The sequence below is a fragment of the Carettochelys insculpta genome, chromosome 12 (assembly GCF_033958435.1).
Source record: "Carettochelys insculpta isolate YL-2023 chromosome 12, ASM3395843v1, whole genome shotgun sequence".
Classification (NCBI taxonomy): Eukaryota; Metazoa; Chordata; order Testudines; family Carettochelyidae; genus Carettochelys; species Carettochelys insculpta.
The window spans coordinates 45,806,928-45,827,943 of record NC_134148.1 but is presented as its reverse complement, the minus strand read 5'-3'; the positions used below and the strand labels follow the sequence as shown (position 1 = coordinate 45,827,943).

General features: G+C 55.6%; 1 protein-coding gene across 1 annotated transcript; it reads left to right on the top strand.

Annotated features, from left to right (window-relative positions):
• The first annotated feature begins 3,022 nt into the window (after positions 1-3,022).
• TTLL13 (tubulin tyrosine ligase like 13) lies at positions 3,023-20,385 on the top strand. Its single transcript, XM_075006992.1, has 14 exons — positions 3,023-3,058; positions 3,587-3,717; positions 5,059-5,215; positions 5,584-5,727; positions 8,068-8,153; positions 8,547-8,772; positions 10,924-11,108; positions 12,035-12,223; positions 12,711-12,882; positions 13,203-13,403; positions 15,672-16,044; positions 17,013-17,111; positions 17,204-17,263; positions 19,998-20,385. Exons 1-14 carry the CDS (start codon positions 3,038-3,040, stop codon positions 20,144-20,146), a joined length of 2,193 nt encoding a protein of 730 aa, XP_074863093.1. The 5' UTR covers positions 3,023-3,037; the 3' UTR covers positions 20,147-20,385.
• Positions 20,386-21,016: the final 631 nt, after the last annotated feature.

Sequence of the window (21,016 nt, the reverse complement as noted above, 5' to 3'; positions counted from 1 at the left end):
TGAGCCTGTGTGCAGCATGCCTCTGGTGGGTTCCACAGGTCGGACCAGTGGCTTGGGATGGGTACTGACAGGAATCACCCAGCTTAGTGTCTGAGGGGTGGCCTGCGAGGTTCCAAGCCAAGCTCCTTAGTGGTTCTTCCTGGGGCCTTGGCTCCCTGCCCAGCTGCTGTCTCTCCTTGAGTACCGCACAGGCTGGCACACTGCTGTATTACCCTCAGTCTCTGTCCACAGAAGCTGGGGCTTCTCTCCTACTGCAGGGCCAGTTCTGTTGCCAGACCAGAACCTGCCCATGTCCAAGTTCAGCGCCTGCTGGGGAAAGCAAAGTGCTGTGGGATGGGCTGATAGAAATTGTCTGTTCCTTCTTTTGGAAGTTCATGTGAGGGATCTCCATCCAGTCAGATTTGAATGGACTGTTAAAAAGCTACAGCTGCCACCTATATCCTGAAGATGAGGCAGTTGCAGCCTGCTCTGTTTTATGCACATCAAAGGCCAAACTGCAAAAATTGGACACACAACATGTATGTGCAAATGCAGCTGTGTGCGCAATTGCAGGAAGCGTATGAACAGCTGATGTTACCTGCTTGCCTAACTGGACATATGCATGTATTATGCTAATGCATCTTTGCATCTGCAGTTCTGAAAATCTGAGCGGGCAGTTGGCATTTTGTGCCCTCAAATGCAACAGGAAAAGCATAGATTGTCCCTCAGTGTAGGAAATGTTCTGTGAGCTGATTTAGTCATAGGCAAAAAACATTTGGTGAGCAGTGGCCAGGGAGAATGTGCGTGCCAGGCCTCAGCCACTTTTTGTCAAACACCTGTCTAGAACCAGCAGACACAACTGAATAATGTAACAGCAACTAAGGGTCCTGTGGCACCTTATAGACTAACAGAAAAGTTTTGAGCATGAGCCTTCGTGAGCACAGACTCACTTCATCAGATGCTGGTCTTGGAAGTCTGCAGGGCCAGGTATAAATAAGCCAGAGCAAGGGTGGGGATAACAGGGTTAGCTCAGTCAGCAAGGGTGAGGCTTACTACCAGCAGTTGATCTGGAGGTGTGAACACCAAGGGAGGGGAAGCTGCTTCTGTATTTAGCCAGCCATTCCCAGTCTTTGTTTAAGCCAGAGCTGAGGGCATCGAATTTGCAGATGAATTGTAGCTCAGAAATTTCTCTTTGGAGTCTGGTCCTGATGGGCATCTCTGAATTTTGTGGTCTGAAACCCATTGGGATCTTTAGGGGCATTCAAAATCAAAGAAGTGGTGGCAAGTCCTTCAGTCTTCCCCGCCATGTGAGCCTCCTCTTCCACTCCCAGCTCCAGGCCTGTCTGCCCTGTGCTGGGACCAGCATGGATTTGCTCAGTGTGTCTGCACAAACAGGCACTATTAAATCCCCAGGGTGGCATAAGTCACTGTGTTTGGGAAAACCTGTGTGCGTAACACAGACTTTCAGGCTGTGATAACATCAGTCTGTGGGATCTAGAATCCACAAAACAGAATCTTCAGAGTGTTTCTTTAGTCTTGTCATCTTAGCTGTCTGTGGATCTGCTCTCCACCAGCAGTGCAGGGCCTGCCCTGACTGGGGGAACCAATGGGGAGTCCCTTCAGTAAAGCTGGCCAGGAGCAGCTCCCTGGAGCCTGCCCACATGAGACCAGGGTGTGTCTGCACTGAGCCATTGCTTTCTTCTCTCGCTCCATTCCAGGCTGCTGTCTATCAACCTGACCAACTGCAAGTATGAGAGTGGTGAGTTGAAAGCAAGCCAGGGCCCCTTTTCAGGCCATATCTCTCTGTAGCAGGTGCAGTGGAGTCCCCACCTCCAGCAGAGGTGGTTTGCAGGGGGCTGGGCTGCACAGTGGCTGTCATGGGCTGGCTGCTAGTTTGGAAGTGACTTTTGCCCTGGTGAAAGATGCCTGCCTGAGCAGACTCTTGACTGAAGTGCTCGCTGCGCTTCTCTGGTACAGTGCAGGCAGCAGCACTGGGGGCGTCCCACCCACGCTGGCCCTGGCAGTGTGTCTCATCCCTGGTTTGGAGAGACCTACTTACTCCTCCAGGGATGCAGGGGAGCTCAGTTCCCAGAGCACATTCTCTACTCCAATTGCCCATGGGGCTCAGGGAGTGCCAGTTGTGAAGCACATGTTTGCAGGGTTGACACTTGTGCTCGGAGAACTGTGCACTCATTTTGCTTTTAATGGGACACTGAGCATCCTGGGATGGAAGTGGTTTGCATATGTTACTGGCCTGGCTGGATCTGTGCAGGGATCTGCACCCTCCCTACCAGTCTGCACCTCCAGCAGTGACTTTTGGGCAGGAGTTTGAGAATTCTCACCTGACTCCTGTCTGTGGGAGGAAGTGGTGCTAGAATACAAATGACAGCTTCTCTGTCCAGGTGGCTCCTGCCACTTAAAGCCACATACACACAACTTCCCTATTATGGAGCACAATCACTGTGCTGAAGGTTGTAGTCTCCTCTGCTGGGGAGTGAGCACACAACCTGGAAGGAATTATGGAGCTGGGATGCTTCCCTGCAGGGAGGTTTGCCCTATGGTGATGGGCACCTTCTAAGAAGTTGGGGACATGTGCCAATGTGAGAAATGTTAGAGGCAAAACTAATTTCATAAGTGAACTCAGCACCTCCAAAGAGCTGCCGTCAGACCCTTGCCTCCTCCCTGGGACCATCGGACAAATGCATTTGCGGGGTGACAGATTTCATGAGTTCAGCAGGGAGATCCCCTGGACTGTTCAGCTAAGGGACAAGTGTGTTTCTGTTGCCTTCCCCAAGAGCTCCCCAGTCCTGTTCTCCTTTGGAGCTGGGGGGAAGCCCTGGGGTGTTCCTTCCCTTGTCTGCCCATTCCTCCTTGCTTTGGCCAAGGGACAGGTGGACTCTGGGGCCCGTCTTCCCTGCCCATTTGGAGATGCTTCTTGCCACGTGTGTTCTTTGCTCCAGTGCGGCGTGCTGCCCGACGCTGTGGCCTGAGAGAAGTGGGGGAGGATGAGGAGTGGACCCTGTACTGGACTGACTGCTCAGTCTCTTTGGAGCGCGTCATGGAAATGAAGAGGTTTCAGGTAAAGCCCACTCTGTGCACAGCCCGCGAGTGGCAAGAGACAGGTGGAGTCAGTGGGATGTCACGTATGGTAGTAAAGCAGGGGATCCAAGGTTAGCCTCAGTGCTAGCCTTCTGTTGCTATGGGACAGTCCCAGTCCCCACAGCAAGTCCACGTCTGTACCAGGGAGAGCTAGACCCCATCGGCCTTTGCCCTGTTAGGTCCTCAGAGGAGGTACCATCCGCGAGAGACGGAAGGACTGCTGGAGAGCCACCACCCCACCACTGCTGAGCTCCTGTTCAGCCACCTGGTTCATGCACACCAGCTGCTCCTCTCACGCTGTTCTGGGCTGGGGAAATCACAGCCTAGAGGGAAGGCGTGAACACAGATCACGCTGCTGGGGCTCAGAGTAAGCCTCCTAACAGGACGGCATCTTCATGCCGTGTTCTCCTTGTTTGTGTCTCCCTGAACTGACTCCCCTTTGACAGCTCTCAAGGCTGTCACGTTTGCTCCTTTGGTGACTCGTCCCTTCTGCTGCACATTGTTTCAGAAAATCAACCACTTCCCAGGTATGACGGAGATCTGCCGGAAGGACCTGCTGGCCCGCAACCTCAACCGCATGCTCAAGCTCTTTCCAAAGGACTACAACATCTTCCCCCGCACCTGGTGCCTGCCTGCTGAGTGAGTGTGCTGTACTGCCAGCTGGCCACAGGACAGGTGAACTCTGGCTAAAGGGAAGGGAGGGCAGGGTAGTGGAAACCCTAACCCTTCGCTTCCTTGAGGAGGGTGGCTCCCTCTGTAGTTAGAGAGTCCCAGGTCTGGGAGTGCAGTTGGGGTCAGCTGAGGAATAACTCCCCTCAGGGGAGGGGTGGGAGCCCTCTTCCTGAGAGATTTAACCTGAACTGGCGTAAGCCCCGGGAAGTAGACTGCAAAGGAATCCTGTCCTGGGCCTCAGTGCACAGAGGTCATTTTTACTTCTGACTTCTGTGGGATTTCCCCTGACAGCCTGTGAGCATCCGTCCTTGGTCAGCTGGGGGCAGCTGACAGGGTGGTGTGAGGGATGTGACCACTCCCAGGTACAGTACGAGGCCCAGGACAGGCCTAGGAATGATGGACTGGCCATGATGCCGAGGGCTCATGTGGCTGCCTCCCAGCACACATGCACTTCTGGTCTTGCCTTTGCTGGGGGCACTTCCTCCTCCACTGGTTCAGCACAAGCCAGAGGAGGCTAGAAGGGTTTGTCTGTACTAAGCGGAAGATCGACCCAGTCAGAGTCAATCTTCCGGAGTTTGATTTTGCGTGTCTGGTGAAGATGCAGCAAAATCGACTTCTCTGGGATCAGCAGTCGATCGCTGTACTCCACGCTATTGCTTGGAGTAAGGGAGGTCGACAGGAGAGTGTAGAGGCCAGGGCTTCACTAAGGAAATAAGTCGATTCTGATACATCAGTTCTAGTTACACGGGTGCCATAGTTAGAAACACGTTTCTGAAATCAGCTTATTTCCCTAGTCTAGACTTACCTGAAGGGATCACAGCAGCCTGGGATGAGGCGTCAGTGCATGAGCAGGGGGGCTCAACAACCAGGGTCTTCAAACCGGGCACGAGCAGGCTCCTAGTTTCACTTTTTGGCTCTAAATGGTCTGAGGTTCAAAACGGAGGCATCCAGCACCTGGCGCTGGAACCAGCCAGTGTGTGGCACTGTTGGAGGTGAGGCCATCTGCTGAGATAATCAGTTAACCAGCTCACCAGCCTGTGCTATTGAACTCAGGCAGCAGGCAGACATGCTGGGCTGGAGCAGCCTAGGCTGTGGACAAACCAGCAGGTCAGGTGGCAGGACCCCCAGCAGCAGTGGGACCCCAGACTTCAGGGAAAGTGGGACAGACGAGAGGTGAGCTGGGCAGCAGGCCTCAAGTTAAAACGGTTAGCTGGCGAACCTCATTAACCTCCCCACTCCAAAGAGCCACCTGAAAGAGAGTCCAGGGATGTTTCCTGCAGCTCTGATGGTCACTTCTCCCTTGCATAGCTACGGGGACTTCCAGGCCTATGGGCGCATGAGGAAAAACAGGACATACATCTGCAAGCCAGACAGTGGCTGCCAAGGGAGGGGCATCTATATAACCCGCAACCCAAAGGAGATCAAACACGGGGAGCGCCTCATCTGCCAGCAGTACATATCCAAGGTGAGGGGAGCTCTCAGGCCGTTGGCCACCCCTGTCCTTCCAGGGTCCTGTGCCCCTGCTGCCAACCTTCCACTGGGAAAGTTCAGTCAGCAGTGTGGGGGAGGCCACCTCACACAGAGCCATCACCAGTGCCCTCTGCATTTCTCCCTCCCGCTGCCCTGGAGTCAGCACACCAGCGAGCCATGCCTCTGTCTGTCGCATGGTGAATAGTAACAGAGAGGGAGCCATACGAGTCTGTATCTTCACAGAACAAAAAAGCTGTCCTGTAGCACTTTAAAGACTAAGAAAAGTGTTCTGTTAGCCTTTAAAGTGCTACAGGACTTCTTGCTGTTCTGTCTGTCGCAGTCATGCTGCCTTTTCTCTCACAGCCCCTCCTCATTGATGGCTTCAAGTTTGACTTGCGGATCTATGTCCTGGTCACATCCTGCGACCCCCTGAAGATTTTTGTCTATGAGGAAGGGCTGGCCCGGTTTGCCACCAGGAGGTACATCGAGCCCAGCAGCAGCAACCAGGTAAAGAAGGGAGGGTTCCAAGTAACTGGAGTAGCATCAGTGAGGTTGATACACACTGGCTGCGTCTACACGTGCACGCTACTTTGAAGTAGCGGCACCAACTTCGAAATAGCGCCCGTCACGGCTACACGTGTTGGGCGCTATTTCGAAGTTGAAATCGACGTTAGGCAGCGAGACGTCGAAGTTGCTAACCCCATGAGGGGATGGGAATAGCGCCCTACTTCGAAGTTCAACGTTGAAGTAGGGCACGTGTAGATGATCCGCGTCCCGCAACTTCGAAATAGCGGGGTCCGCCATGGCGACCATCAGCTGAGGGGTTGAGAGACGCTGTCTCTCCAGCCCCTGCGGGGCTCTATGGTCAACGTGTGCAGCAGCCCTTAGCCCAGGGCTTCTGGCTGCTGCTGCGGCAGCTGGGGATCCATGCTGCATGCACAGGGTCTGCCACCAGTTGTCGGCTCTGTGGATCTTGTGTTGTTTAGTGCAACTGTGTCTGGGAGGGGCCCTTTAAGGGAGCGGCTTGCTGTTGAGTCCGCCCTGTGACCCTGTCTGCAGCTGTGCCTGGCACCCTTACTTCGATGTGTGCTACTCTGGCGTGTAGACGTTCCCTCGCAGCGCCTATTTCGATGTGGTGCTGCCCAACATCGAAGTTGAACGTCGACGTTGCCAGCCCTGGAGGACGTGTAGATGTTATTCATCGAAATAGACTATTTCGATGTCGCTACATTGAAATAAGCTATTTCGATGTAGCGTGCACGTGTAGACGTAGCCACTCATCCAAAGGACCCACAGACCCCTTGGCAGTCAAGACCTCATTTCCTTCACCCGCCTCTGCTTCCTGTTCTGTCTGCTCCTCCCCTCTTCCTTGCAGTCATGTCAGGATGGCTATTTCAGGGGCTCCAGGAGCCCACATAGGGCTCTCTCTGAGCCTTATGCTGCCACTCTGCTCCAGACTCCCTGAGGCACATCCCTGTTCCCTTGGGTCTGCTCCCTCCCAGCTTGGCCGTGCTCCACAGGCAGAACAGGGAGCAGGATGCCTATCTCCCTGGCCACACAGGAGCATCTTGGTCCTGCAGACAGGCAGGAGGTGAGAGGGAGAGAATGGGGTGATGGGTAGGGTTGCCAGATGTCCCACAATGCGTGGGACAGTTCCGAAGTTCCTTGACAAGTCCCGTGTCCCACATTTATGCAAAAAACATCCTGCTGGACATTTTTGCCTAAACAGGGGATGCAGGACTTGTCAGGGAAATTCCATCCTGCAGCTGGGGCTCCCAACCAGAGCTCTGTGCCCCAGCCGGTTCCCAGCTGCAGTGTTCCTCCGCCCTGGCTGCGGATTGTGCGGTTGAGGCTCCCGGCAAGGGCTCCCCACCTCAGACAGCTCCAAGCTGCAGTGCTGTGGGCAGGGCTGGTATAACTAATTGGCAGCCCTAGCAAATGGGAGTCACTGGGCAGGGTGGGAGCCAGCAGGTGAGCCCTCCTGACTGCTGTGCCCTCCTGCCAGGCCCTGCTGCACCCCCAGCTGCCTGCAGCACACCCCACCCACCAGGCCTCTCAGCTGCAGCCCTGCTCCTCCACAGTCTCTGTGCAGCAAGCTCCTGCTGGCTCTGGCCCTGCTCGAGCCAGTCCATTTTGGTGGCCCCTTGCAACTGACAGCCCCAGACGACTGTCTGGCTCGTCCGCCACTAGGACCGGCTCTGGCAGCAGGGACCCCAGCTTCTGGGTTCCCTGCTCCCAGCTAGAGATCCTGCGGGGTGGTGGGGTCCCTCCATACCCCCGGCCAGGGACCCCGTTTCCCAGCTGCAGAGCTACAGGGCCCGGCTGTGGGCCCCCGCTTCCCCATTTTTGGAAAACTTATGCAGGACAGGCAACCATGCACGACAGGCAGCCATGCAGGACAGGGAGCCATGCTGAGATCCCATGGCTGGGGCTGCCTGTCCCCAGTAAGTTTTCTAAAAATCTGGAAATCCTAGTGATTGGGGAGGAAAGGGAAAGGGAGGGGAGAGGAGCCGCTGCTCTTGTTGAGCTCGGTGCCTTACACAACAGCACCCTGAGGCAGAGTGTGCCCAAACACACTTGCACACGCTCAGCCCCAACCATTGCCCTGCTGGGAAGTACTCCAGTTAGTCTGTGCCATGCACCTAGGACCCTACGCAGGTACCGATTTGTATCTGCAGCTGTGCAGCCACCTGCAAACATGGTCCACGGAGAGCTGCAGGTTGGCAGGGCCCCACATGTATTCCTCCGGGTAAATGGAAGGTTAAGCATTGCTGGGATCTGGGGCCTCATGTCCCTCATGGGCAAGTGGAGGTTGAGCATCAAGGTCTCTTGCTGTCCCTCCCTCAGGATGACATCTGCATGCACCTGACCAACTATGCTATCAACAAACACAGTGAAAACTTCATCCGAGATGACACGATGGGCAGTAAGAGGTACCACGCTGCCTAGGCCCCCATTTGCTTCCTGCTGGCAGACCAGATTGACAGGGCTGGCAAGCTCCTGTCTCGGGCCAGCGTGCTGTAGCAGCTCCCCGCGTGGGGTTGTTCTCCTTTAAGGTCACTGTGGTGGAGCTCACCCACTTCTGTGTCTTGAGCTCTTGGTCCAAGTGTCTGTTTGCTGGTTAATTCAGAGCACAGAATTGGCCCCTCAGTGTAGCCCCTGTGTCTGGGTACCTCCTGGGGCTTGCTGGTTTAGGAGGAAGCTGCAGTGGGCCCCAGTCCCGCAAGTCTTCCTGACTCATGGAGTCAGTGTGGGGGCACAGCTCACTACTACTGCAGAACTGCTCTGGCCTGGCAGCTCTCCTCACCCCTCTGTTTCCCAACCAGGAAGCTCTCTGCCTTGAATGCCTGGATGACAGACAATGGCTACGACACGACAGGACTCTGGGAAGATATCGAGGACATCATTATAAAGACACTTATCTCAGCCCACCCTGTTCTGAAGCACAACTACCACACCTGCTTCCCCAACCACACCACCAGCTGTGCCTGCTTCGAGATCCTGGGCTTCGACATCCTGTTGGACAGAAGGCTGAAACCCTGGCTGCTGGAGGTGAGCGAACGGCCCTCCAGTGGCCTGCAGACCTCCCCTCTACACAGCCAGTGAGGGAGGGCTTGGAGAGACACCCCAGGAGAGATGCTGAGCTGAAGCCTGAACACACTGCAGCCAGTTTTAGCTTGACTGAAACTGTCCCTGCAGCCTCCATAGCACTCCATTAAATGGGTGCTTCAGGGGCATGTATCCAGGCAATGTCACATCCACATAGGCTAAGGAAATGTCTTCCATCAGCAACTAGCACAATAGCAGGGGCTTCCCAGGTCACAGGGCTGCTGGGGAGGGCTCCTCCAGCTTTTGTTATGTGCATCATATTGAGGTGATGGGTAGGTGCGCACCGCCAGGAGCCCCCACGCAAAAACCTAGTTACCAGAGATCTCTTGAAAAGGTTGCCATCGGGATAGGCAAGTTAGGCATTGTCCAACTCTCTGGTCAAATGATCACATTTAAATAGGATTGAGATCCGATGCTCAGACAGCCATTCCACATGCCAGGCAAATGGACTAAGATGTGCTAGCAAAACCAGCCACCAACGGCAGTTTGCCAGAGCGGCTCATCTGTGTCAGGTCCTATGGGAAGAAGAAAGGACTTTTTCCCTCCACATGGAAAGCTATAAGATGGCCCTGGCAGTGACCATCTTGTTTTGAGAGTCCCAGTGTTCCAGTCCGGTGCTCCAGCCTCCATGAATTAAGCCAATGGAACCTGAGATCACACCTCCCTATGAGATGTGTTTTCAGAGACTTTCACAAAATCAGCATATAACATTGCAGGCTTGCACCAATAACTGTGACTGACGTATGTAGTGTATCACTTTAACACATTTTCTCTCACCCCATTCTTTCGTTGCTAATGAACTTTAGATTTTAGATGCTAAAGGGTTGCCGCTGCGTGTTCTTCTGGGTAAGACACAAGTATATGTTGACATGGGGCTGTGGCTGGACCCTTTGGACCCATCTGTGAAGCTGCTGAAATACGTTTAAGAACCTGGAGAATCTGAGGGTTTGCTCGTGTGGCTTCTGGCTGGCCAGTGGGGCTGGAAGAGATACTTTTGTGGCTGGTTGGATTTGCCTTAGTGTGAAGGAAATCACATCCTGGTCTGTAAGTGGCCTGGATTTAAGCAAACACACCCTGGGCTGATTCCCTTAGCTGTGCCCAGAAGGCCCATCATATTTCAGGGGGTCCAGCTCTCCACCCCAGGAAGAGGTGGGGCCAGAGGTGGGAGGGGCGGGGGCTTGGGGCAGTCAGTAGTGGGGTTCCCCACACACTCCCTCTGAGCTATCCACAGAATGGCACACAGTTCTCCACGGGGCCTGGAGCTTCAGCCATGGCAGCAGCCAGAGCTCCGGGCTGCTTTGAATTGCCAGGCCCAGGGGCAATTGCCCTGTTCCCCAGTCCTCGCCCCCTGGGCTGCCCTGCCCAGACACACCGTGTGGGTGGCGGGTGAGAGAGAGAGAGAGCCCAAGGCACACAGGGACATGCTGCCCATGAAGTGGCTCCACACTCAGCAGTCTGAACCCTGCTTGTTCAGACACAGCAGCAGCTGCCAGCACGCGTCCTGAGTCCCAGGCTTGAGCCCAGCTGTGGCCAGTCCTCCTGCCCTGCACAGATGGGATTCAGGAGCAGAGGAGGGTGCCACCCTGATATCAGCACATAGCTCCTGCACGGCAGGTGGGAGGCTCCCAGCAGCAGCGGGCCTGCAGCTCCAAGAAAGAGGGCAGGAACAGCACAGCAGTGTGGGGAGGGACCCTGACCTGCAGGGCACTTGGCAGCCTGCTGAGCAGCCGTACAAGGGCACAACTCTGAGGGAATTTAGCTCCTTGGGTCTGTGCAGCACCATTCAGAGCCAGGCTGACCTGCATGTGCCCTCCTCAGCGTCCTTGGTGGTCAGCCAGCGGTCAGGAAACTGCATCCGGACTGATCATTCGGCTGCACTTTGTGCTGGGGAAGCAGTAACAGCAAAGAGCCCAGATGGCACAGGATGCTACAGTTCCTGCCACGCTAGCAAGGAGCGCCTCTCTAGGGCAGGGGCTGCCTGAGGGCGATGAAGGCACACCAGGAAGAGAAGGCTCGGAGGCCAGCAGCCTGGCTGTCTGCAGCAGATATGTGGAGCTGCAGGGGTGGGCATCAGATGAGTCCTTTGTCTTGCAGGTGAATCTCTCTCCCAGCTTCACCACAGATTCACGCTTGGACCGGGAGGTGAAGGACGCGCTGCTCTGCGATGCCATCGACCTGATAAACCTGCGTGCCTGTGACAAGAGGAAGGTCCTGGAAGAGGACAAGCGGAGGGTGAAGGAGCGACTTTTCCAGGCCCACCAGCCACCTCGTGAAGCCAGGTACTGCTTCCCCAGAGGAGAGATCAGGAGTGCAGCAGGGAACAGAGGAAGGCTGTGGTAGGCCAAAGGCTGTTCTGTGGCACTCTTAAAGGGAGACGGCCCAGGCTCTCAGCATGCCCAACAGGTGTCTGATCCCTGGGACTGGACTCTGCTCCAAGCCTCAGGCCCAATCTCTGCCCCAGGTAATCCTCCCCCTCCCACATCAAGTGTGTGGGGGTTTCTAGGCTGAGCTGGGGGGGCGGTTCAGGGTAAGCAGGGGAGGGGTGGGCTGTTTGGGCTGAGGGGATGTGTGCTCTGGCTGAGCCAGGGACTGTGTTCAGGTTAGGGAGGCATGGTGGTGCCTTGCGGGGGGCACTCAGCCTGAGCTGAGGTGGGGTGGATCTTTGGGCAGCGTGAGGGTGGGGTGGGGGCTGTTCAGGGGTTGGGCGGATCTTGTGGCCAATCGGGAGGTGGCTGGAGGAGGAATGGCAGGGCAGGGCCAGCTGGAGAGCTGAGGGCAGAGGGAGAAGGGCAGGACCCACTGTGTGTGGCGGGGGTCCATATTTACAAAAAGAGCACATGCTCACACCCCAGAAATTGCTGCCTACAGGCCTGACTTTGAAAACTTCCAGCCCCTGCAGAGTGGGCCACTCACAGCTGGATGAAGGTGGCAGGCCCAGCTCTTGTAATGTGGGACTGTTGGCTGAAAAGTGTGGGATGGATGAGCCCTGGGCCCTGCTTTTCCTGTCCTGCCCCGCTACACTGCAGGGCCTGTTGGCTTGGTCCAGTAGAGGGATGCTTGGGAGGTGGCATGGGCAGGGAGGGATGCCAGCTAGGCTCCTGGACAATGCAACATCCTGAGCTTGTCCTGCCCTGCTACCTGCACAAGCTCCAGGGATGTCTCTGCCACAGCTCCTTCTGCCCTCACCTTTGCTTTTGGACTGCAGACGTGAGCAGCTGCAGAAGAGCCAAGCGGCTTGGCTGGCCCAAGCAGAGAAGTATGAGAACACTCACCTGGGAGGGTACCGGCGCATTTACCCAGCGCGTGGGACAGACAAGTATGAGCCGTTCTTCAAGCACAGTGGCTCCCTCTTCCAAGAGACAGTGGCTTCCAAGGCAAGAGAGGAGTGTGCCAGGTACTTTGCTCCTGCGGAAAAGCCTGGCTTGCTGATGCCGTGGTGTGGAGCATTCACCCTGGGCTCTCTTCAGGGAGCTCCTGCTGCAGCTACCTAAAGCAGGGGGTGGTGAGAGCTGAGGGGAGGAGCCTGGCTCCATTGCAGGGGAGATGCTGTGTTCTCCACCCACCACCTCTGCCCTGCCCCTGGAACTGGAACTGAGAGGGAGATGCCTTAGCGCATTGTTTCTGGATTCTGAAGGGGGGTTTATAGCATGTGTCTTGGTGTCTCTTAGCAGGCCCCTCTCCAACCCATGTGGCTGCCACACCCTGGGGCACAGGACATTTCCTTCCTGGGTAGTGGCAGCTTTTAAAGGCCCAAGACCGCTTCCCAATGCATTCCTGATAGCAGCCCCAGCTGTGCTGCATGTGACCTCCATCAGAGTCAGCACAGCTTGGCGCAGACCTCATGGTGAGCGGCAGTGACCAGGGCACTTGGTTCTTGCCAGGCAGCAGCTGGAGGAAATTCGTCTGAAGCAAGAGCGAGAGGCTACTAGTGGGAAGAGGAAAAAGGAGAACCCACAGGGAGAGTCAGCTGGGGAGAAATCCTGCCTTCGCAGCAAGGCCAAAGTGCCCCCCACCCGCCTCACCTACAGCCGGGCCAGGGCCTGTGGCAGGAAGGTACCACTGCTCTCAGCTGGCATACAGCTCCAGGGGGCAAGACAAATGGAGGAGAGCTCGGGGACGGGGCGGGGCCATGACAGCGCCCATGCTGGCCAAGGACTGAGCTCATCTGCATGGAGTTTGTGCTGCTGCTGAACTGCGCTGGGGCGAGCTGGGAACATCCAGCCCAGGGGAGTCCATGGCCCCTGACCCCCAGCTGGAGTCTTATTCCTGCTCCTGATCCCACATAGCCTGTGGCCTTGGTCACTTCCTCGCTCTGTTAGTCTGTGGCCAACCCCCAGCCCGTGCCGTAATGCGAGGCTCCTTTCTCTCCTAAGGTACAGCAGTTGGCGTTTGACTCCATGAGGCCCCAGGAGATAGTGGAAGCCGAGGAGCTGGAGAGGGTCAAGGCTCTTCTGCAGCGCGAAAAGCTCATCCGGGGTCTCGGCATTGTGGATCAGCTCTCTCGGTTGCTGCACACAACGGAGCCCAGACCTGCCGATGTCCACAGGCCCCATATCAATATCTCCGAGAGCCAGGTGAAGGTGGGCTGCTCAGAGCGCTCCCCAAGCCAGGGCAGGAGGTGGAGTTCTGGGTGGGCCTGCAAAGGCAGGAGCAGGAGGACACTGGGCGCTGCTGGCCCAGAGAAGTCCCTCTGGCTGGGCTGAATGAGAATGAGGGCTGTGTCCGGGACCAGGGTTGATGTTCATCTGTCACCTGATTAAAAGGGTGCAAAAGTGATTCCTCAAGGGCACCTCAAAACTGCAGAGGAGGGTCTTGCAGGCACCTGCCCTGATGGGCCCCAATCACTGGCAGCCGATAGACCAACGACATAACAGTCCCTCTAGTGTGTCACTCATCAGACAGCTGCACTTGGCACCATTCCGGTGGCCAGGGCCTGATGTGGTGAGAGGGTTCCACTCCCGGTGTGCAGGGCAGCTAGCTGTACTGTCCACGTGAGTTCCTGTCAGCACCAGCAGACCCTTCAATCCTCCTCCTTCTTTCTGCTGTCAAAAATGACCTTCATCTGCAGGGGAAAGGTGGACTTTGGACAAGCCAGATTCCCTGCTTCAGACATCCAGCCCCACTCAGCTCACTGCCTGTAGGCCACTTTGTCAGAGAAAACATAGTCACGAGTTCTGTCTTGTGCTGCCCTCCCAGTCCTTGTGCACGTGTTCATGTCCCAACCACCAGCACGAGACCATGGCCCTGTGGAGATGAAGCGCTAGAAATCCCGGGGAGATCAGATCACCGTAAGATGCAGGTGCTAGTTCTCCAGCTCAGCAGCAATTTTACTAGCTGAAGAGACAAACTCTAGAGGAGGAGTCTCTCTGCGGGAGGCCTGGGGCAAGGGAGCCCTTTGCTGAGCTGGGGATGAAAACAGCAAGAAAAGCTTGTCTAAAATTGCACTCTGGCAAATGCCCACCCCTCATTTCCTGCATTCGGCGCAGGACTGGCTGCTCCCAGGGGAGGTGAGAGCAGCCTGCAGCACATACACTACCAGGACCCAGTGCATGTCACAGCGCTCCAGGTCTTTTTAGAAACATGCGCTGTGCTGAAGATAATTATGAAGGCCCATTCTCAGCAGATAGCTGGCTGAGAGCTTCTGTGTCAAAGCTACTGGACATTTTGGATGTGTGTGTCACAGGATCAAGCCCCAGTAGATGCTCCTGCCATCTGCAGTGCACTCCCCAGGCAGTGCTGTGGCCGAACACTGGGCCCTTGCTCCTGTGGAATCCAGACGGGGGCACATCCGAGATAGATGAGTAACTGGTGGGGGTTTCTTGGGCCATCTGGGGGTTCCTAGTCAATTCTAAGCCAAGCAACATGCTGTGTAGCTGCTGAGAAGCTAGGTCCAAAACCCAGGAGGGAGGGAAGCCCACTGTCTAGTATTCACTGTCTCCATAAGTCATGATGGCTTTGATGGGCCATGGCTGGGGTCCAACATCCATTGTTGCACCAGTGATGAGTGAGAAACCTCTCAGGACTCAGCATCACCCCTCTGACACTGCCAGGCACATCCAACCCCTTTGCTGGCAGGGCAGGGCAGGGCAGGGCCGGGCCGGGCCGGGCCGGGCCACCCTTCAGACAGGAGCAAGGGTGCAGGAAGAGCTCCAGGAGTGGGCTGAGGGCTGGAGAACTGCCCTACAGTGAGAGCCCAAAGAGGCACAAGCAAGGGTTAAGAGGGGACTTTGTCACTGTGTATAAGAAGTTGCCTGGAACCAGGGGATTGTCCTCTCACAGTCCAACGCAGAGCAAGTGGCAGTGGCTGGAAGCCGAAGGGAAACCAGTTCCATAGCAATTAGATACAGCTTGTTTAACAGACAGGCTGAGTAACCGTTGGAGCAAACTGCCAAGAGACGTGATGGATTCTCCCCGCTTGGTATCCTGCAATTCGGAATTGATGGGCTGCAGGCAGCAATCACTGGATCTGGTCCTCTGGCCTGCCTTGTACAGGGGATCAGCCCAGAGGATCACAGTGGTTACTCTGGCCTCAAGTGCAGGGTGTAAATGGGGTAAAGACACAGTGAGGATTCCCAGGGATGTAACCGGGGGGGGCTGGGAAGAAATGTTCACCTGGTTGGCTTGGCAGAGGCCTTTTGGCCTTCCTGTGCCGCCTGGGGCTGGGTCACTTGCAGCCTCAGTGACGGAGTCTCTGTGACTTGAATCCTTAAATCCCAATTTGCAGAACTCAGTGACTCTGCCCGAGGTTCAGGTCTGCATCTGGGGACAGGGGAGGGTCAGATGAGATAATTACGATGCCCCCCAAAAGAAACATAGAAGTTGTTGGTTTTCTTTTCTTCCAGCCTCAATTCCTTCAGGATGTGTTTGGGAACCGGGAGACACAGAATTTAATGACCCTTGTCCCCTTCTCGCTCCTGGGAGGTACAGTCCGGGAGTTAGGACAGCAGATCATGCAGCAGCCTACAACCCGGGCCCAGATACTGGGCAACCAGGGCTTCATTCCCACCTTGCTGGGGACCCTGTCAGGCATGGGCCAGAGCGTCCCCTACCGGGCAACGTACAAGCCCCAGCACGGCCTGCAGCCGCCGAAGAACGTGAGCTGGTTAGGAAGCCACACTCTGGGGACACCCCTGATCACCGAGCCCTGTTCTCTGGCAAAGATTTCGAAGGTGGGAGACCGGAGATTCTCCAGCGCCAGAAACAAGGTCGAAGGCTGTGAGTACAGACTGAGGCCCGGCCTGCTGCTGTGGTCAGTTAATGCAGCATCTTTCAGGAGGTGGAGCCTAGCACTGAGCTGCCTTTCGTGGCTCTCCCGCTGCCACCATTGGTATGGCTTGCTTAGCCCCTGCTGGGCTTCCAGGGCATCTGGCATAGCTAATGAGATGGCAGAAGTACTCCATCTTCCTCGATTAGTCTCCTACCTACTGTCTGTGGTGAGAGTCCACAGGGGCTGTGGCCTGACCTGCGATGTTTGAAACGGCTGGGTGCTGTCAGTCGTGTGCGTTCAGGGAGCAGGAAGGGAAATAAAGCTCAGAATCGATGAGAGACCAGGAGAGGGTGAGTCCCTGCTGGTCTCTGCAGTCTGCTGGCCCCTGGCGAGATGTGTTCTCCTCCCCTGCACCTCCCCAGGGACCCGCTGCTGTATTTGGCAGTGCTGGAGCTGAGGCAAAGTGAACAGGGCGTAAGTTCCTGGTGCTTGGGAAGTGGGCAGGAGCAGGCAGTTGCTGTGATAGCATCTGAGGTGAGCAGAGGCCTCGGGGTGTTCCTGGCTTGCCAAAAGACCCCTTCATGAAGCTGTGGCCAAGGGGTCCTAGTGAGTGCCAGGACTCCAGGCTCTCAGTCCATAACCCTGTGTATTCCCAGCAGACTCCTAAGAGAGTGCTCTGGACGGCCCTGCACCATAGGACGGGGTTACACAGACACTGTCACCTGCAGGGGAACACACTCAGCAGTGACTCATGCTCCCATTCTCCCCTGCACAGAGCCCCACTGGCTCCTCCTGCTCCAGTCAGGGTCTGGTGTGAGAGAGGCGTTAGTGTCCTGCTGTTCAGCCCATGGAATGCTGCCCCAGGCTCTGTGGCCTTGTACTTGGTGTGCTGGATGCAGACACTGAGGGGCATCTCTGGTGTTCCTCATGGGATGCTCCAGCCCTGCACTGTGTCCCTTCTGTGCTCTCGTTTCAGACGGCTCTGCCCCCAGGCGGGCCCTTCACCTGGCCAGTGGCTATGTTGACTCACCGAGCTGCCTGGCTCATGCTGGGAAGGGGCCAAAGCACACATATAGTGAGTGCACCTTCCCCTCAGTGACAGACCCCCTCAGCCGTGCTGCAGTCCGTGAGCTAGCCATCAACTCTACCTCTGCTCCTCTCGTGCAGCGTGCCTCACACCTCACACCGCGCCAGTGCCACGGCCATTCTCAGCTTCAACCATCACAGGTAAAGGCCCCCGTCAGCTGGCTTCTGGGAGCTCTGAGATGCTAATGGCCCCCAGGAGGGTGTCTGCCCTGGCATCCGGGCGAGACTCCAACGAGTGACATCCTTCAGCACCCTGACCCCTAACAAACTCCCTGGGGAGTACTGTGTTCTGTTACCAGTAGGTGCATCCCACTCAAGCAGTGGTTGCTTTTCAGAGCCACGGCAGCATAGGCCAGCCCCATTGTTGCGTGGCTGTAGCCCATCAGAACTGAAATCTAAACCTCTGGGGGGAGCCAAGCCCTAATCGCATTCTCTGGAAATCTGCTGGGAGCCCTTCCCCCAGTCCAGTTGTGCCTCACTACCCCGTTACCTCAGAACCTCCCTTTTGCAGTGTGAGCCCTGCTGCCAGGCAGGAGCAATTCCGCAGCCCCCTTTGCTGAGCTCTTCCCAAAGAGCCGTAATTCAGCTTTACTAGACTGGAAACTCTTTGGGCCAGGGCTGTCAAACTAGTGTCTGTGGTGGACTCTGTGACTGAAATCCTTCAATCACAATTTGAGGCATTCACCAACTCAGCCAGAGGTTTGGGTCAGTGACAGGACAGGTGGGGGAGGTTCTGTGGCTCCCTTTGTGCAGTGCCCAGCTGGCCTCTAGGCACTGGTAAATAAAGGTGACCCGCACTCCTGCAGTGCCGCTGTCTGCATTGGAAGGGAGATTGGGGTGGGGGTGGGGGTGGGGGACTGGCTTGCAGAAGGTCAAGTCACATGTCTAACCCAATTGTGCTTGTTCATATCTGAAAAACTTCCCACCAGCCAGGGCGGTTAAACACTGGAATAGGTTACCTGCCTAGGGAGGCTGTGGAACCTCCATCGCTGGAGATATTTAAACACTGGAATAGGTTACCTGCCTGGGGAGGCTGTGGAACCCCCATCGCTGGAGATATTTAAGAGCAGGTTGGATAGACGCCTATCATGGATGGTCTAGCTGGTGTTTGGTCCTGCCAGGAAGACAGGGAACAGGACTTGATGACCTCCTGAGGTCCCTTCCAGTTCTAGTGTTCTATGATTCTGTGATCTGAGTGTGGAAAGGAAGGACGCTCACCTGTGGCCACCACCCCAGGCAGCCTGGGGGAGTGAGAGTCCCAGGTAGGACTAAATCGAGGGAAGAGAGTTGTCACTCACCCTTGCCACACTGATGGTCCCTTCCCTCAGGAGCCGGGTGGAATTCCACACCTCCCCTCCCCACACCCAAAGTCACGGTTTAACCCTAAGTTAGAAGGTTCCCATCTCTTGGGGTTTCCCATGAAGCTGCCAGGGAGCATTTGCCAGAGGTCTGGAGAGCATTCAGAAACCAGGGTTGAGCAAGCTGATGTGAGAGCACCCCGGGCTGGGTAACTGTGTGTACTCTGCCCCTTGCGCCTGCTACAAGTCTCCCAGAGGCAACCTCCACCACTCTGCTTGCACTCAGGTCTGAGCAGAACCCAGCTCCTCTGCCTGCAATGGCCCCGGCTACTCCGATAAGCCATCAGAGTGGCTGGAAGCTGAGTGTTGCAAGTCTTCAAGTGATTGCTCGTGTCCATTCCAAGTTGGGTGTCTGTGGGTGCACAGCCAGTTGCCGGAAGCTTTCTGCCCTAGCCAGTAGCCATAGGGTCGGTGCGGTGCCCCCTGGAGTGGCACCGATATAGCAACCAATATATGCACTGCCTGACCCCCACCCCCAGCTCAGTCCTTCTCACCGCACTGCCCTTCCCTTGGCGCTGTTGCTTTCTCTGCTCATATCTTTAGCTAGTAGTCTATTGGAGTGTAAATAGTTCTTGAAGAAGTGTAAATAGTTTAGTACTTGGTAGTTAGTCTTAGGCCATGTCTACACTAGCCTCGAACTTCAAAATGGCCATGCAAATGGCCATTTTGAAGTTAACTAATGAAGCGCTGAAATGCATATTCAGTGCTTCATTAGCATGCGGGCGGCCGCGGCGCTTCGAAATTGACGCGGCTCGTCCCGACGGGGCTTCTTTTCGAAAGGACCCTGCCTACTTTGAAGTCCCCTTATTCCCATGAGCAGATGGAATAAGGGGACTTCAAAGTAGGCAGGGTCCTTTCAAAAAGGAACCCTGTTGGGACGAGCCGTGGGTCGGTGAGCCACGTCAATTTTGAAGTGCTGCGGCCGCCCGCATGCTAATGAAGCGCTGAATATGCATTTCAGCGCTTCATTAGTAAACTTCAAAATGGCCGTTTGCATGGCCATTTCGAAGTCTGGGGCTAGTGTAGACACGGCCTTAGTGTTTTAACTTATAGCTGAGGAGGGGCTTCCCGTCCCTCCTCGGCGCTGGGGAATGCCTGGCTCCCCAGGCTTTAAGGCTTGTTCAAAATGCAGCAAACATGCCCAAAAGTGACCCCCCTTCAGCCTGTTTGATTGGCTTGGGGGAAGGACACTTGTGTGACTGCTGTCCCATTTGTAAGGCCTTTAAGCCCAGAATGTTAAAAGACAGGGCCCAACGCCTCTTAATGGAGGTGGCTCTTAAGCCTCTAGAGTCTCCTGCGAGAGTGGAGCCTCCTTGGTTCAAGGTGCACCAGTGCCATCAACCATGATGCTGCCTAAGGGCTCCCTGTCTTTCCCCTCTCGCCCAGCCCCCTGCACCTTGAGCTTTGGAGGGAAGAAACATATTTGTTTCCAGATCTCCAGCTCCTACAGTCTGCTCTGGGTTTGTCGCCCGGCAAAGCCAGACTGTCTCCTCAGCAATTGCTTGTTTCTCCCACAGGAAATGGACCAGAACCATGGTCACAATCTCTGGGAAAGAAAGGGACCAATGGCCTTGGGAATCCTGCCACCAAACGTGATGGCTGTGCCAAAAAGGACAGGCGTTCTTCTGCATGCCAGGGAGAAAACTTCCCTGGGCCAAGCAGATGAGGGAGACAGTGACCCAGGCCTGCAGGGAGGACCTGGCAGCTAGTGATGAGGACACAGGTGCCCACAGCAGATGAGGAGCCCCTCTCAGGGAGGGCTAAGCACTGCAGACATCATTAATAGCCAGCACTGGAGAGTCACCCAGCCACTGAACAGAGCTGTTTCCACACAATGCTGCATTGTCTCCAGCCCACCTGCATCCAGTCACTTCAGCCGCCTCTGCACACTGACTGATCAGCGTCCCATAGCAGGGCAGCGTTACCCACCCAGGGCAGGTCTTCTTCCTTCAGGACTGCCGGAATTCGCTCTTTTGTGTAGGAACATAAGAACAGCCATATTGGGTCACGCCAAGCATTCACCCAGCCTGGAATGCTATCTGCTGAGACTGGCCAGTGCCCGCTGCCCCAGAGAGAGTGAGCCAAACAGGTAATGGTCAAGCAATCTCTCCCCTGCCATCCATTTCCAGCCTGTGACAATAGAGGCCAGGGACACCTTTCCTACCCCTGGCTAATAGCCACTAATGGACCTAACCTCCATGAATTTATCTAGGTCTTTTTTGAACCCTGTTATAGTCCTGGCCTTCACAGCCTCCTCTGGCAAGGCATGCCACAGCTTGACTGTGTGCTGTGTGAAGAACTTCCCTGTATTTGTTTTAAACCAGCTGTCCATTAATTTCATTTGGTGTCCTCTAATTCTTGTATTATGGGCACAAGTAAATAACTTCTCCTTATTCACCCTCTCCACACCGCTCACCTTTATACACCTCTAACATATCTCCCCTTTTCTAAGATGAGAAGTCCTCGTCTCTAATCTCTCTCTATACGGGACCTGTTCCAACCCCCTAATTAGCTTTTGCCATTTTCTGAACCATTT

Bases quoted from the DNA above. Each gene is read 5' to 3' on its own strand.
- TTLL13 (XM_075006992.1), top strand. From the start codon at position 3,038: ATGGAAATGAAGAGGTTTCAG. The intron at 3,718-5,058 runs GTGAGTGTGCTG...TCCCTTGCATAG, and splicing joins ACCTGGTGCCTGCCTGCTGA to CTACGGGGACTTCCAGGCCT. The intron at 13,404-15,671 runs GTGAAGGTGGGC...CTTTTCTTCCAG, and splicing joins TCAATATCTCCGAGAGCCAG to CCTCAATTCCTTCAGGATGT.